We start from the raw sequence: 15,907 nt of genomic DNA, 5'->3' as shown, positions 1-15,907 counted from the left end.
GGGCGGGGGACAGGTGATAAAGTCGTCGCCACATTACCGATCTCCTTGTTGCCGTGGCGACGACACAACATTCAATCGCGCGCATTGACGATTTTCTCCAATTGTTAAATGCCCTTCTGTAATAAAACTAAACAAAAGCAATTGAGAATTGACAAATCCAAAAGAAATATGTGACATTTAAGTTGCATTTAAATCAAATTTGGGGAAACTATATCTATGTACAACATGTCTTAGGGCTGTACAATACGTCCTCATAAATGTCCTTATTGTGAGAATGGCCTGTGCAATACGCCAATCGCAAACAATAAGTTTCATATCGCTGGCGTCCTCGTACGTTGCCATTTCTTCAACTTCATATTTCCTCACAAATACTCTTGGTTCGTGGTGGGCGAGATGAACGTGAACTGCTCGAAAAAGTGTTTAAAAGTAAATCCAAATAATTCAAAAAGAGAAAAAAGATGAAAAAAGCAAACGATACTGCTGTGGAGCTACTTTTGCAGTGCCCTGTATTGTCACAAATAACAGAAAAAAAATGCCATATGAAAGAAAGGTACAAATAACATAAAAATCACCCCAACAAGCTAGCACACATTGCTAGAGCTTTTGCTTTTTTTTTATTATTATTATTGAATTGTTTCCGACTCAAATGACGATCCTGTTGGAATGTGAAGAAAGTTATTGTGATGATTGCAAAATATCATTTTGCTTACATTCTAAACACTGTTCACTTTGGAAGCCATTTTGAATAGTTTGAGTTCCCGGTGTGGCGAAATGAGTACTATTTCGTAAATCGATTGTGATGTTTTAAGTTTACTAACACACGGCGACGTGCCCTCCATCCACCCCAGCCCCCCCCCCCCCCCCCGGCGGAAAAATGGTTTATCCCTCAAAGGGCCTGAAGTCGTCTTGCGAAGACACACGAAGGGAAGACTGTGGAGCGCGCTTGCCAAACGCAAATGTGCGTTTGACTGAATGAGTACGGAGGGGTTGGCGGGCGGAAAAAAAAGCGGATGAGCTGCGACTTCACGTGTCAAGAGCATGCCGCGTTGATGGCGGCTGATTGCTGAGGAGGCCCGCCGCAGCCGCCGTCCCCTCTTGTCCCCCGGGGGGCCCGGAGGAGTTTTTTTTTTTTTTTAGAGAAGCAGGAAGTCTTTGAGGCGCTCGGACGAGCAGCGAAGCATCCCGGGAAGCCGGTCACCTCCATTGCGAGAGCCTCAGGCCAGCTTCATCTCGCCGATGTTTTTGCCAGCCTGTCAGCGAGGAGGCACGGTCGCGTTGCTCTTCTCTCAGATGACCTCGCATTCAACTTGGACTACGCCGCACTTAACTAAACACATGCGAGAACCCTCGACAACACAGCAAGTCAGCCATTTTGTTTGGGAGCGGCCATTTTAGGCTCGCCCAGGGTTGGGAAAGAATTTGGCTCATGTAGCCCGTGTAACTTAGCAACGTGAAATTTGGTCAGTTTGTCTGTCATGAGCTTCTGAAAGCCAGCAAAAAGGACAGGGGAAGCAGACGTTTTGGGGTGTCCTCCACAAGGAGGTTCCCAAATTTCAGCCACTGAACCCACTTTGGAAAAGTGAAATTTGGCATACGTGAGCAGAGCCATTGAACAATTGCCAAAGGCAGGGCTCAAAAGCACACGAGACGTCTTTGATTGGAATTGCGACCGTGTTCGGTCCGACTCGATGAACTTGCGAAATGAAGCCGGTTTCACTCGTGCTCATTCTCGCGGATCTCAAGAAAGCTGACAGAGTGACGAGACTGAATCGCAGATATTCCGAGCTGCCGTCGTCGCGTGTCAACAGAGGAAAGCGAGGAAAATCATCAAACTCTCAAATGTATACTTTTGCCTCTACGACAACATGAAGTTGCCTGATGAGAACTAACCTAACTGCAACGGCGCTTGAAATTGACCTCGGGCAACAAGCCACATGCTGCTTCATTCAGTCTAAAGTGATAAAAAAAAAAGCGCCTGAGGAAGTTGCAGCCGAGGACTTTAGGAAGTAGCGAAGACTGCCGCAGCACGCGCCCCGCCCCGCCCCCTAGCCCCGGTCGTGGCATTTGTCGTTGAGCTAACACGACTTGAGTGTGCGCTGCGGCGGCTCAACGTCCAGCAAAATATTGCTGAGATTGGACCGGACGTGCTGGTACCGTTAAGTGCGGCCATTAATCCCTCACACGGGCCCACCCATCAGCACTGTCGCAGACCCTTAATGTGACGTTAGCGAGACTTTGGAGACCAGAGCGGGACCGGCCGAGGTGGTGGTGGTGGTGGGGAGGGGGGAGGCGTTCACGGAGGGGCGAGAGCGCAGCAAGCATCCATCCCAAGCTCTTATGTTGGCTTTTGGGGAAACGGCCGCCTCGGACTCGGCGCCGCGTAATCGCATTAAAAGTTGAGCGAGAAAAGTCGGACGGGAGGGCGCTAGCTAGGAGGCAGGCGACGGCCTTCGACTTTAGCATTCCGCAGAGCCACCCGCATCCTTCTTTCATGATGGCGAACGGGAAGTTTTCAAAGTGAGAAGCTGTTGATGGGCTCCGTTTGCAAGTTTGAAAACATCCTCGGCCAACAAACTCTGAGTCCATTTTGTGGTGCTTTTCAAAGTGTTTGCTGGAAATGCACAAAGCAAAGTGACTGACTTCTTTGGTCTGCGACCATTTCTTCTTGAAACTCGCAAATGTGGCCTCGGTCATGTTTCGCAAATTTCATCATGCTCAACAAACTTAGCTTTGGGGGCTGCTTTTTCCTAAACTTGATGAATAATTCCAATTTTGTGATTTGTGAAGACCAAAAGTAACATATTTCAGAATTTAACGTATGTTTGGGGAAAAAAAACAAAATGGGTCATTTTGACCATTGTGGCATGCATGTATTTTAACCCTCTGTGTTCACTCTTTTGAAAATGTCCATTTCGAGTCAACGGCTGTATCAAAACAATCAATCAAAACTGTAAACTGGCTTCAAGGGCTGAATTTCTTTTTAATTTGTTGACAGGACCACTGGAAAGGAAAATGGCATACTAACAGTATCACATGGCCAGAATGCTGCCAAACTTAGTCACTTACACACTTCTGAGAATATGCGGGCAATTAAAAGTGAGAGCAGGTCCCGGAGTTTGCCGTCCTTGTCGCCAACGCATCCTCGGCCGCTCTGCGCCTCATACAGTGGGACAAAAGGGATAGCGGGCGGGCTCGACAGGAGGCGGGACGGCGGCATGTGAGCTAAATCTGCTTTGAAATCTGTCCCGGAATGAGGTCGCCCGCCCCGCCGCCATCCCGGGCACGGAAGGCCCGACCCCCAGAGGGGCCCGAGTGCCGCGGGGCTATTGCGGGTTCGTTAAGACTCGAGGGGGAGGTGGGGGGTTCACCCAGGAAGCCCCCACAAAGAAGAAAATAGGGCAGGAATTGACAGCGATTATCATCAGACGGCGCTATCCATGTCGGCCAGGTCAGAAGTTAAAGGATCCCTGGTGACTGGTGAGTGTCCCCCCCCACACACACACACACCACCTAACCCCCGCTCCGCCATTAAAGGAAACCCCCAAACCCCTCCGGAGTGACTCGCTTTCCAGTCCCGTCAGCCGTATGCTGGAAAACAGGAAACAGAACGGCAAAATGTAGCAGGCTCCTCACAGTTTCCCGAACAAACACAAAACCAGTTCAAGATGTCCCTCACAAAAAAAAGGCTATTTTATTGTACTTGCTACAATAGCATTCTTTAACAAGTTAAAATGGCTCCGAATGAAAAATCTGGATACGTTGCGACATATTTCAACAAAGCCCAAAATGGTTTCACAATTATGAAAATAGCTGAAAAAAAAACCTTTTACTCACTTCTGTAAAAAGGTTCACGTCAAAAACGATTGCACTGTTGCGCAATGCGATGGCTCTCGATGATCGTCTTCTCAATTGTCGTTCATCTGCTTCAAATATGAATCTCATCATCCAAAGCTTGCTTGATTCCAACAAGGAGCAATCAGCTTTGTGTCTTTTTGTCAAACACCACCTGCGGCGAATGTTTCCTCTCACGATAATCAATTTGAACAGCCACCCCTCACCACCACAAGATAATGGATCAACACACCTCACGCAGATAATCGAGCTGATCATCCGTTTTGACACGCCACGGCAAACCACAAGATGATCACGTTCGAACACACCGCAGGATAATCGCTCTCGATAATCAATGACCGCCAACACACCCTCATCTCTCGAGCATCACCCGTAATCATTTTGTTGAGACTTTTGATCAAACATGTTTGGAGCGCAAGGGGCAGCTAAAACACATCAGCACATCAACTGTTAGATTGTTAAATGCGCTCCCAATCACTGCGCGCGTGTGTGCGTGCTGACAACTCAAGACTATCGTGGGCCTCAGTGGACTCCGCAATTGTGTCAAAACAACTCCCGAGCAGTCGATTGCAAAAGCTTAACAGCACTTTCTACCCAAACTTCTGTGGCCTCCCCTCATGATTTTTGCCTTTCATTTACTTTTAATTCTTATTTTTTGTACTCATTGTCACGTTTTTTTTTCCCCCCTCATCTCTTTCTGATCAAACTGGCCGTGATGCTTCTGGAAGGACGAGCCCTCCCCCACACAGGGAGGCTGGGAGAGGACACATGCAGAATATTCACAGTGATGCATCACAACACACACACACACACACACACACCTTGCATGCCCCCACTTAACAGCTGTGTCCCACTGTTTGCTTTGAGCGCCTACCACACACACACGTGCGCGCACACACACACACACAGACGCACACACAGCCAGCAGCTAGCGTGCTTTGATTTGTTGTTTTGGCGCTGGAAGGAGGCGGTGGGCTAGTTAGCAGCGGTGGGTTAGCTTGCAGAGGTGGGCTAGCTAGCAGCGGTGGACTAGCTAGCAGCGGTGGGGCATAAAGCCGCCGGCCCCTCTCGAAGGCCCAGCTGGCCCGTCACATGTCACGCAGCGCCGCGGGCCAACATCAACAACCTGGCCCAGCGTGCCGGGCGGGCCCCGCCGGACACGTGGGAAGGAGCTTTGTCATGAAAATGAGTCAGGCGACGCAAAGCGCCACGGCCGCCGCGCAAAGCCAACAGTAGAGCGTGCAGCTTCGATGATAGCGTCATTTTCTATTTTCGTCTTTCACGTTCGGTGGGCCAGGCGTTTGTTCGGTAGCCGAGCCTTCGCAAATGAAGCCATCTCTTTGTGTTGCCGCTCTCGCAATTGCAACACAAAGCAAAAAAATGCAAGCAAAACGTTGACAACGTATCATTCGCAATTAGTCGAGATCAAATAACAAATACATCTCACTCATCACATGTGTGGATGTGCTTGACATGTCGAATGCAGGTTTGCTCGGGCCAACCAATCTGCGAATGCAAAAATGCCAATGTCATCGAGGGGCAGCGCCCTGGCCCTGCGAGGAACAATTTGAAATCGGATTAAAGAAAGAAACAGATTCGGAGCAGCGAGGCGGTGAACATTTCCCGGTCTGCTCGGGAGACGTGATCCTGTCAAAAGTAAGACTTTCAAAATAAAAGCAGGCCGTAGAACTGCAGTGGGCCACGTCATGACTTATTTGACAGTCGCACTACTCAAGTATTTGTACTCTGTTACTTGCCATGACCCCGTCCGTACAAAGACAGTGAAGAAGAAAGTTGGAAACGCAGTTGGAGCGAATTGGCCCACCGGTAGAGATGGGCCAGGTGGACGTAGGCAGACATGCGTGTGTATGTTTGATGGAGGACGCCCTGAGGCCGCAGAGAGTTGGAGACATTAAGTGTTGCCACATCACCTCAGTGCACCTCTCAGCCACACTGGCAGTGGGACTGGGAAATGTGGGACGGATGGATGGACAGAGCGGGAGGGATGATGGACGGATGGATGTGTGCGTGCGTGCTATTTGTGTTATCTTAAATAGGTTAGTGACCATCTTCCATGAGCCACCCCCCTCCCTTGCTATCATCTTCTTCCGTGGTGAGATGAACCCTCCTTGCCAGGCTTCCTCACTCCTCAAACGTTGCCCCCCCTTCCCCTCCCCCACCGTGCTGGGCCCGTTTGTGATTTTGGCAGTTGCCGCTGACCATCGCGGACGTCATTGCCAATTTTTGTGAAAAGTGGCACATATGGCAGTTGAAGTGCCATATGTGCCCTACACAATATTTCTTGGCCACGTTCCCCCTTTTGGATAAATTGTCGGTTTAAACGGAGGATGGAGGGGTGACTCATTATTAATTCATCTATTTTTCACCCCCTCCCCTCTCTCCTCTGTGGTATTTTCATAATTTGCCCCACGATGCAGAACGACTGCCAGTCATTTTGGACGGGATAGTTCTATTTGTACGTGAAACAAACGAAACCATCGTTGACATTAGCTCCTTCGTTCATTGATTCATAATTGTACAAGTATGTATTCTATTAGTATTCTATTAGGACTTGTCTAATTGATTGTGCAAGGCCTCCACATGGGGGGGTATATGTGAATGACTTGCGTGTGTGTGTGTGTGTGTGTGTGTGTGTGTGTGTGTGTGTCCATGTGTGCGTGTGTGTGTGTTGTATTTCACATGATTGCATTACATATTGAATACTAGTAAGATTGCTGAAGGCCCATTTTATGACGTCGACGCTGTGCAGGCCAATTCCATTTTCGATCTGAAACAATTCCAAAGGCCAGTGTGAAGATAATCAAGTTTCCCATTATTTGGAGTGAAAAATATTTTTTTTACTTTTTCATCATCAATGTAATATAACATCTTGACAGAATCTGGATACGTACGCATGGATCTTTTTTAATAGTATGACAACCATGACCGGGCTGCAGAGTTTTTTTTCTTTTTTCTTTTTTTTTTAACATAATTAAAACCACACGAGCCGCTTTCGGGAAGATTCTGTTTGTTTGGCCATTTTGATTTATTTAGAATCATCCCAAAAGATGAAGGTCTTATTTGTTTACGCGGCGGCACCATTGATCTGATGGATTTATGATGGAGCACAAGGGCAAACACCTAAAAGGACGAGACATCTTCAAATTGTATCATTAGTCGCCTCAAGTGGATCTTGAGTGGAAATTATTGAGCTAAAAAAGTGTGTGATTACACTTTAATACCATCATCAATTTGTCATCATATTCCTGCCTTTAAAAGTGCTTATGAATCATGCACTTGACATCAAGGTAAAAAAAATGAGGATTTAAAAAAAAAACGGATTTGCCTCATCCAACCGTGAGCATTATACACTGGCGCCCCCTGAGTGCGCCTTGGGGTATTGCCGGAAAGCGGACACCCGCCTCCAGCACATTCCAGCGAGTTACGAAGCTGAGCAAGGCCGAGTCGGGAGCCTCCGGAGTCGGCTGCAGTTGGCGGGCGGGGCCGGTGCACGGAGGTGGAACGTGGGGAAGGAAGGAGGAGAAGGTTGTTTGGCAATTAGAGCATCGATGTGTGTCATAGAGGTCATAAACGCTCAATTTGGCTCAATATTTACTCTGATATATGGAAATAAATATACGCTATGCTGTCCAGTGCCATCACCGCCGACATGCAGAGCTGAGCGAGGCCGTCTCAGGAGCCACCGAGTCGGCTTCTGCTCGCAAAACGGGTCGACCGGGGGCCAATGTGAGCGCAATAAAGGATCATTTGAGGTCTTCTCAATGTCGGGAACGAAGGTAGTGGAGCACAAGACCTGGCTGGCCCTGGACTTGGGGTGCGAGGCACCTCCGTGAAGCCGGCTGCATGGTGGGCGTGGAAACTTGAGCTTGTTGTGACTTGAGGGAAATTGAGCGTGATGAAATGTCAATTTCCTCTCTCTTAGTAATCATGTATGAAAATAAATCAACAGTTCACCACCTCTCCTCTCCTGCGGGAACTTGCTGAGCCAGGATGGGCCGCTGCTCACGGGCTGGACCGAAATGCATCCGCAGCCGGAGAAGCTTCGCATGCATAGCAAAACTTAACTCGGCCGTTTGACGTTATGAACATGTCACTGCCATGACAGATGTTACTAAAGACATGCTGCGTGCGTGTAATTGCAATTACATAGTGCAGAGTTTGTGTCCGATGCCGACTGACGATTGAAACACCTGAGCCAGGTTCCGTTGGCGGGCGGCACCGGTGCAAAGAGGTGGAACCGGATGGGGAGGAGAAGGTTGTTATACCTTGATAAATTTTCTATTTGACTCTGTACTCATTATGATAGTCGATTTGAAAACAAATAGGAGCGATAAGACATTTCCCGGGTGAAATCAGACTTAAAATTGGATTTCCCCAAAGTGGGTGAGTAAGCATCAAGGCTTTTGATGAGAATTACGATAATAATGAGGGGTGGGAGGAAGGTTGATGGCTGGGTGGCACGTATGGTGGAGGGGGTGGGGGTCCCATAATAAGAGTTGTCAAGCGGCAATCGGCCAGTCAAGAGTTAAAAGGAGGAGACGCGGAGTGACACGCCTCATTGGGGAAATGATGTGCGGCCAACAAAACGCGCGCGACGCCCCGCGAGTCGTTCACAGCATCCGAACACGTCCTCCGCGCGCGCACCACCCGGAGGAGCCGGACGCGTCCTGCTTCTGACACACTGAGGAAGCCAAGGCAACCTTTTTGCTGGCTTTTGCATTTCTTCTTTTTTGCCGTCGCCTCTTGAGGCTCCTGCTTGTGGATTATTTGGTTCCGAATCTGCGCAAGAGGTAGGGGCTGAAAACGACATTTTTGATAATAATAATAATTATTATTATATATTATTATATATAATAATAAGTATTATCATTATATACAATTATTATTATTATTATTATTATTATTATTATTATTATTATAAAAGAGGGGATTCTCGTGTTGACTCGGGGTTTAAAAGACTGGTTGTGCGTCCCGAGGACCGAGTAAGCCAAAACCGCGAAGAAGCCGAGCAAGGCTGCGCTGCACAAGGGAAGCTTTGGTAAAATTAAATGATAAGAAAAGCAAAAAGGTTCCGTGCAAAGTTATTAGCTATTTTAAATTGAAAATATTTTTCCTGATATTTTTACCTTTTTTACTGGCCGAGGTGTGACATTTGCATTTGAAAAATGACAGCAGTTGACTTGCGAATGCGTCGCATTTGAAATCTGACGAATCAAACGGGAAATCCTCACCAAACTGCAAATTGTAAATGTAATTTCACACAAAAGCGCCTCATTTCTGTGCCGCTCACGCGATCCAAATGAATTTCATTTCATTCGAAAAAACAAACAAATTAAAATGCATCATTTTGGTTTGCCTTGAAATGTGAAAATCTCTTTTGGTTGTTATGGGGACATTTTACGCGTGCGCCATGTGGGACTCCGCGCGGGGGTTTGCGCTCGGGGAGGGAGAAAAAGAAATTCATCATCATCATCATCATAATGAAGCGCTCGTGCTGCTTTAATTACTCTCTCCGATGTCGGGTGCATGGGAAGTGGCAGATTATGCAAATGAGGCTGGTGTAAGAAGCGAGGAAAAGAGGATTAAAAAAAGAAGAGAATGGATGACTTTATACCGGGATGAGGATTAAACGGTATTATTTTGACCATTATAAAAGAATTAAAACCCCGAGCGGGCTTTGTAACATCGCACGGAACCCGAACTAGATATTAGCCTAAATACGTGGAAAAAGATCATGAATCTTGTGATTTGAAAAATGTTTCGTTCACTGCGCTCAGGATGCCGTTCGCAGCAATTTGTTTAAAATTTCACGCCATTATGCAATCTGAGTTTGTTTTGTACTGCCGAATATTGCACGGCATGCGTATACTGGGCGCGCATGGGTGGGCCCCCCAATGCAAATTACAGCTATTGTAAGGCAAAAAAAAATAAAAAATACAAACACGCTTATCAAATGTAAAGTATCTCTAATATTTTGAAAGGACTTTTTAACTGATGCTTCACATGCTGTTTTCAGCCTGAGTTGTTGGTTCAAAAGACACTAAACAATATAGTCATATTGTTTTAAATTCATGTCAATGCTTGTAAAAAACACAGTTGAAACAACAGCGACGTTTTATTTTTGCTTCATACTGTAAAAAAAAAAAAAAGGGGGGGGGGGGTCTTTGGGTGTCTAAGGGTGTCCTTCGTGAATATTATCATTGTTTTTAAGAAGCGGATTAATTATGGCGAGCAGTTTCTAGTTCCTTCTGTGTAAAAATGCTTTGTTTGTCTTTCGCGGAAGGAGCATTTGATTTGTGCGCGTCTCTAGCGCAATAAAGTGACCGAGCGGCTGCGTTGCTTGCAGGTGGGCGGCCATGGCCATGGAGGAGTCGAGCTCGCAGCAGAAGGCGCAGCAGCTGTGGGACGGCGACGCCAAGGCAGTGCAGCAGTGTCTCACGGACATCTTCACCAGCGTGTACACCACCTGCGATGTGCCCGAGAGCGCCATCTTCGGGCCGTGCGTACTCAGCCACACGTCCATGTACGACAGCATCGCCTTCATCGCGCTCAAAGCCACCGACAAGCGCACAGCGCCTTACATCTTCCGGGTAAAAAACTTGGCAGCGATCGTTTCGTGTACATACCGCCACAACATGTGATTGTAGTCTAATTTAGTAGTTCCTTCCAAAAAGATTCCAGGGTTGAGAATCAAAAGGTAACACGCAAGATGTTTTTGTCATGGTTGGCTATTTTGCCAACAATGATATTGTGACCTGTGATGTGACACGTGATCATCGGGATCAACGGCCCATCTATTGTCATATTTTCATAACAGAACGAAACCGTATATTTTGCCAGGGAAGCTATTGCAACGCAGCGATGACATGAAGGTGGAAAAGAAAAAAAAGAAAAGAAATAATTAAAAACTAAACGATGGCAGAAAAGAAAAAAAAAAGAAAATGACAATATTCTACCAGTGCTATTGTGATACAGTGAGAAATCATTTCCCCGGAAAATAATTTAAAAAGGCCCATCGGGATATTAAAAAAAAAAAACTCATGTCATGACATTTGGATATTTTGCCAATGCTGCTATCATGACATGGTGATATGAAAGAAAATGAAAATTGCAGAGTAACTTGCGCTATGTTTGCAATATTTTGAAAAAAAAAAAATCAAATACAACTCATGAGTTTCATCATGAGTTTTAGAAACAGTAAAGTCTTAACGTCTGCGACGTTACTGCGATATTTTGCCAACCATATCACAATAGAGTTACATCCTAACTATAGACTGGGAAGGGGGCATATCAAAGCACCAACTGTAAAAAAAATAGTCCCTTCGAATCGCCCACATCTGTGCACAGCCCCTATTCCACTAAAAAATGATTTTTCAAAAACCCCAAAACATGGAAGCTGAAAGGTCAATTTGCCAAAGGTCGAGGTGAACGCCGCTAACGAGACGCCTTTGTCAGGTGGACACGTCGGCGGCCAACAGCACATCGGAGGGCCTGATGTGGCTCCGCCTGGTGCAGTCAGCCCGCGACAAGGACGAGCAGAACTTGGAGGCCTACGTGAAGAATGGCCAGCTCTTCTACCGCTCGCTCAGGCGCATCGAGAAGGACGAGGAGCTGCTGGTGTGGTACGGGAAGGACCTGGTGGAACTGCTGCTGCTCTCCGCCGCCAGGGTGGCCCCCAAGAGCAAAGGTGCCGTTCGGAGCCGCCCAAAACGCAAACAGTGCCAGGCTTTCTGCTCTTAGTGGTCTGCGCGCTTCCTTTTGCGGTAGTGGAGTGAAAAGGGCTTTAGAGCCCCCTCCAAAATACGGTCAGAGTTCGAGCTGTGCTATGCGGTCGACAAATCCAAAGTCTAGAACTTCTCAGAGTGGCTGATGTTTCAGGTGTTGCCACGGGACATTTGGGAGATTGCCGCAACACAAGGCAGCTTTCATTTTGGATCTGCGGAAGTCTGTGGTCTGATCGGAAACCAACGATTGTGTCTCTCTTTCTCCAAAAAGGTTCATCTCAACACTCGTGTCCCGACTGCAGCCAAAGGTTCCAGTTTGAGTTCCCGTTTTTGGCGCACCTGCGCTTCCGCTGCACCAAAAGACTGCAGAGCCTGACGGGAGCGGACGAGGAGCCCGGCAGGGAGCGCAGCCCGGACCGGCCCGCTGACGTGACCACGCCCACCAGAAGCAGCCCCAAGCACGGGCGCTCCGAGGGCGATGGCAGCAAACCATCCACGGACTTCCACAACCTGGCTCGGGACATGGAGAACAACCGGACCGGCAGCCCGCTGAGTGACAGGGAGGCGGAGGTGTGCAGCGAGAGCTCAGGGAAGAGAAAGTTCTCCGCCGCCGATGACCGGGAGTGCCGGCGTGCCAGCCTGCCACAGCCCAAGTCCAAAGAGGAGTTGGCCACATCGGCGCAGAACTACCGAGGCGTGTACGGCTTGGAGGAGAACCACCGCACGCTTTCCACGTCCGCTTCCTCGGAGACCAAGCGCAGCGCCTTCACTGAAGTCAAGAAGTCAGTTCAGACTCTCAAGAACCACGGCGGCGGAAAAGGCTTGTCGGCCGCCAACTCCGAGAACAAAGACCGTCCCGCCAGCGGGGGCAGCGGCCCCTCGGACAAGCACCTGAACATCCGGCAGGTTCTGTCGGAGACGCAGCCGCCCCAAACCCCGCCCGTGGCCAGCGCCTTCACCTCAGTGAGCCAGGCGGGCGCCGGTGAGCGCAAGAGCGCCTTCAGCCAACCGGCCCGGTCCACCTACGCTCAGATCTCCCCGCTGGTGATGCCGCCCAAGCTGCTGGACTGCCACCCGGCGGTGGGCGACACCATCTCGTCCAGTCGCCTCTACCAGGCCGACCACCTGGCCGCCAAGCTGCAGGGCGCCGAGCTGGGCGCCAGCTGCCCGGTGCCGGGCGGGGTGGCCAAGCAGAGCCCCTTTGTGTACGCCGCCGCCACCACATTCTGGCCCAAGAACTCGGGCGGCGTCCAGCTACAGATGCCCTCGGCGCTCACGCTCCTGCCGCCCTCCTTCACGTCGCTCTGCCTGCCGGCACAGAACTGGTGCGCCAAGTGCAATGCCTCCTTCCGCATGACTTCGGACCTGGTGTACCACATGCGCTCGCACCACAAGAAGGAGTACGCCATGGAGCCCCTGGTCAAGCGCCGGCGGGAGGAGAAGCTCAAGTGTCCCATCTGCAACGAGTCCTTCCGAGAGCGCCACCACCTGTCGCGTCACATGACCTCGCACAACTGACTCGAGGGCCCGCCCGGGATCCGACGCCGGGGAGCCGCAACTCAAATCTTCAAAGACAGAAAAATGACTTCTGCTCCAATTTGATTTCCAACACAAGCACCCTAATTTTCTTTTTTCTAACTCCTTTGACTAAGGACCCCGGCAAAACTACCTGAGGCTATCTCTCAGCCAAGATACCTCTACCGCTTCCTCGGACCAAATACCATGCAACATTTCTTTCTACTGAGACGGGATTTTACTTCCATCTTGGGTGGTTTCAGAAAGAGCGCAAAGATTGCAAATGGGTCCACGCGCAAGTAGCGGGCGCATCGTCTACCGCGGCATGGAAATGAGTCAACCTTAGCATGCGAGACAAAAACCTCACCGACTGTGCTTTGCTAGCTCATACGGTGGCAGCATTCGGTGGTGCCGCCACGTTCAGCCACCTTGCTCAGCGACTCGTTTGCAACCATTGGACCACACGGCAAAACCAAAGTGTCTTCAGGGCGGGAATTTCTGAACAGTCTCTCGGTGGAAGTCAAACGGCAGACTTCCCGCGTTTTGGTGGTCCCGGCTTCTTGAGACTTCGGTGCGACTAATCATGTCCAGCAAATTTCATGTTGCTAACCAAAACAGAAATAGCCTAAAATGGCCCCTTTGACAAAAAATGGCAGACTTCCCGTGTTTTGTCAGTGACAGCTTGTTGGAACTTTTGGCGAGACTCCTCATGATGCGCGTCTACCAAATTTCATGTTGCTAAAAGAAATTCTTTGGGACAATTGGTTAGCTCTCAGGGAGGAGCTAAGTTTTGCCCGGGTCGTTAGCCAAACAGACTTGGTTATGTGAAATTGGCTGAGCGTGTCTGTTTTTGGAGGTCTGCTGCAAATCGGGGTTGGGGTCCATCCACTTGAGAAGCACTGCCTTCGAGCCAACATCGCTGACTTCAGCACCCCTCCAGATGCGCCCCTGGCTGACCCCCTCCCCTCCCCCTTTGCACTCCTTTTTGGAAGGTTTTGTTTTGTGTACAAAAAAATGTCACGTTTGAAATGAATCTATTTATGAAGCACTTACACGACTAATAAGAGAAGCCGGACATATGTGTAAATGTACAGTGAGTTGTATTTTCTATCTTACACGAATCGAGACACGATGCGCGCGAGTGAGTGCGTGCACGACGGCGGCAACTCGTACCCACGCCACATGCAGGCCGTGTGTAAATACAAATGGTTCTGTTTGAAACACAAAGTGTGATCATGATATTAATAATAATAATAATCATATTTTGTGTCCGTGTGTGTGCCCGTGTGTGTGTGTGTGTGCGCGCGTGTGTGTGAGGGTGGGGTGTTCTTTCTTTTCCGTTTGTCGGGAAAATTTACTACGTATGACAATTGATCGAATCATGTCGAATGCAATGACAATAAAAGAAAAAGCTTTATTTTCAAACTGCTCTTCTGTCGTAGTTTTCGTGAATATATAGCCAGATTTCCTTTCATGTTTTTCATGCAAAGGAATAGTAAGGCGCTTTCCTTCTTTTTCACTTCTATTGTCAACCATCAAATTCATAATGACCAAAATCAGTCAAATGTTGTTGCCTGCATAATTACAGCTAATTATACAGCACGCCGACAAGACTAATTTAAAAAGTTGCATGGGATTTTAATTGTTCATTATGTACAATTAGAAGTAATGATACAGCTTTCAAGCATTTGGAGATATGCATTTTGTACACCAAAAAAGCAATTAAAATACATGTGTTACGGTGACGTATAATCATAAATCTACAGAAAGCAAGTCATTGACTGTTTTGTATGTATTAAAGAGACATTTAAAGGTAAGGAATTAAAATACATTTTTAAAAGTATTCTTATAGTCACAAATTATACATCATCAGCCAATTACTGGGTGTGTCTATTAAAAATATGGCATCATAATTTTAATTCGACACACAAAGCTATTGAAAAACTATTCAATGCAGTGTGAGAACAGTTATCGCGAGGTTTGTTCTCATTTGTGAAATTAAACACATCCAAAATACGAACATAAGTATCATAACGAATAGTAAATACGATCATAACCAAACCTTAAATTTAGAATGAAATCTGCATTGAAAATATCATGAACATTTAAAATGAAATGAAATTTGCATTGAAAATATCATGAACAATTAAAATATCGATAACATATATAAAAGCAGATGGGTGCTTTTATCACATGCCGTCATTTGTCATACAATATGAACACTGAGAATTTCTTTATGACATTATTAAATATATTTATTACGTTACATTTTCATAAAAATAACGCAAACTGCAGGTTGCACGTGGGATTCAAATCTTAGGTTTATTTACAGCAAAAAAAGGTGATATACTCAAACGACACCCTTAGTACATAAATTTTTAAAAATGCAAGGTCGCATCTTGTGAATAATAATATCATAAACAGACTTTTTTTATGTGCACTATGGACAACAAGCGTTAAGACGCGTAAAGAAAAACAAGACCTTTTCATACATTTCACAAAAATGACAATAGGGAACAAGCTCAGCACAGCAAAAACAAAGCTTTGAAAATCAGGGCAACATTGCCACCATTTGGCGAGAAAGGAAACTACTGCAAAAGTGCATCATGGCCTAACGTTGTGCAAGTTATGCACACACACACACACACACACACACACACACACACACACACACACACACACACACACACACACACACACACACACACACACACATATATATATATGGGTGTTGCTGTGGGTGGATGGATGGACTTTATCTTTGCAAAAAGTTTGGACACCCCTGCCCTACACGA

At 47.4% G+C, this 15,907-nt stretch overlaps 2 protein-coding genes across 2 annotated transcripts in view; both read left to right on the top strand.

Moving 5' to 3' along the window:
- LOC119127193 overlaps positions 1-15,907 on the top strand; it is a 665,522-nt gene that overhangs the window by 134,209 nt on the left and 515,406 nt on the right. The gene's annotated exons all lie outside the window — the stretch shown is intronic.
- On the top strand, positions 8,428-14,537 carry prdm8b (PR domain containing 8b). The gene is made up of 4 exons (XM_037259012.1): positions 8,428-8,663; positions 10,220-10,463; positions 11,329-11,560; positions 11,869-14,537. The coding sequence occupies exons 2-4, from the start codon at positions 10,230-10,232 to the stop codon at positions 13,113-13,115; spliced, it is 1,713 nt and encodes a 570-aa protein (XP_037114907.1). The 5' UTR covers positions 8,428-8,663; positions 10,220-10,229; the 3' UTR covers positions 13,116-14,537.

Source organism: Syngnathus acus, chromosome 9 (assembly GCF_901709675.1).
Source record: "Syngnathus acus chromosome 9, fSynAcu1.2, whole genome shotgun sequence".
In the NCBI taxonomy this organism is placed as follows: Eukaryota; Metazoa; Chordata; class Actinopteri; order Syngnathiformes; family Syngnathidae; genus Syngnathus; species Syngnathus acus.
This window is presented reverse-complemented; position numbering and strand designations above follow the sequence as displayed.

Excerpts from the sequence above, each read along its gene's own strand:
- prdm8b (XM_037259012.1), top strand. The coding sequence starts at position 10,230 with ATGGCCATGGAGGAGTCGAGCTCGCAGCAGAAGGCGCAGCAGCTGTGG. Across the intron at positions 10,464-11,328 it reads CAGCGCCTTACATCTTCCGG|GTGGACACGTCGGCGGCCAA; the intron begins GTAAAAAACTTG and ends CGCCTTTGTCAG. Across the intron at positions 11,561-11,868 it reads GGTGGCCCCCAAGAGCAAAG|GTTCATCTCAACACTCGTGT; the intron begins GTGCCGTTCGGA and ends TTCTCCAAAAAG.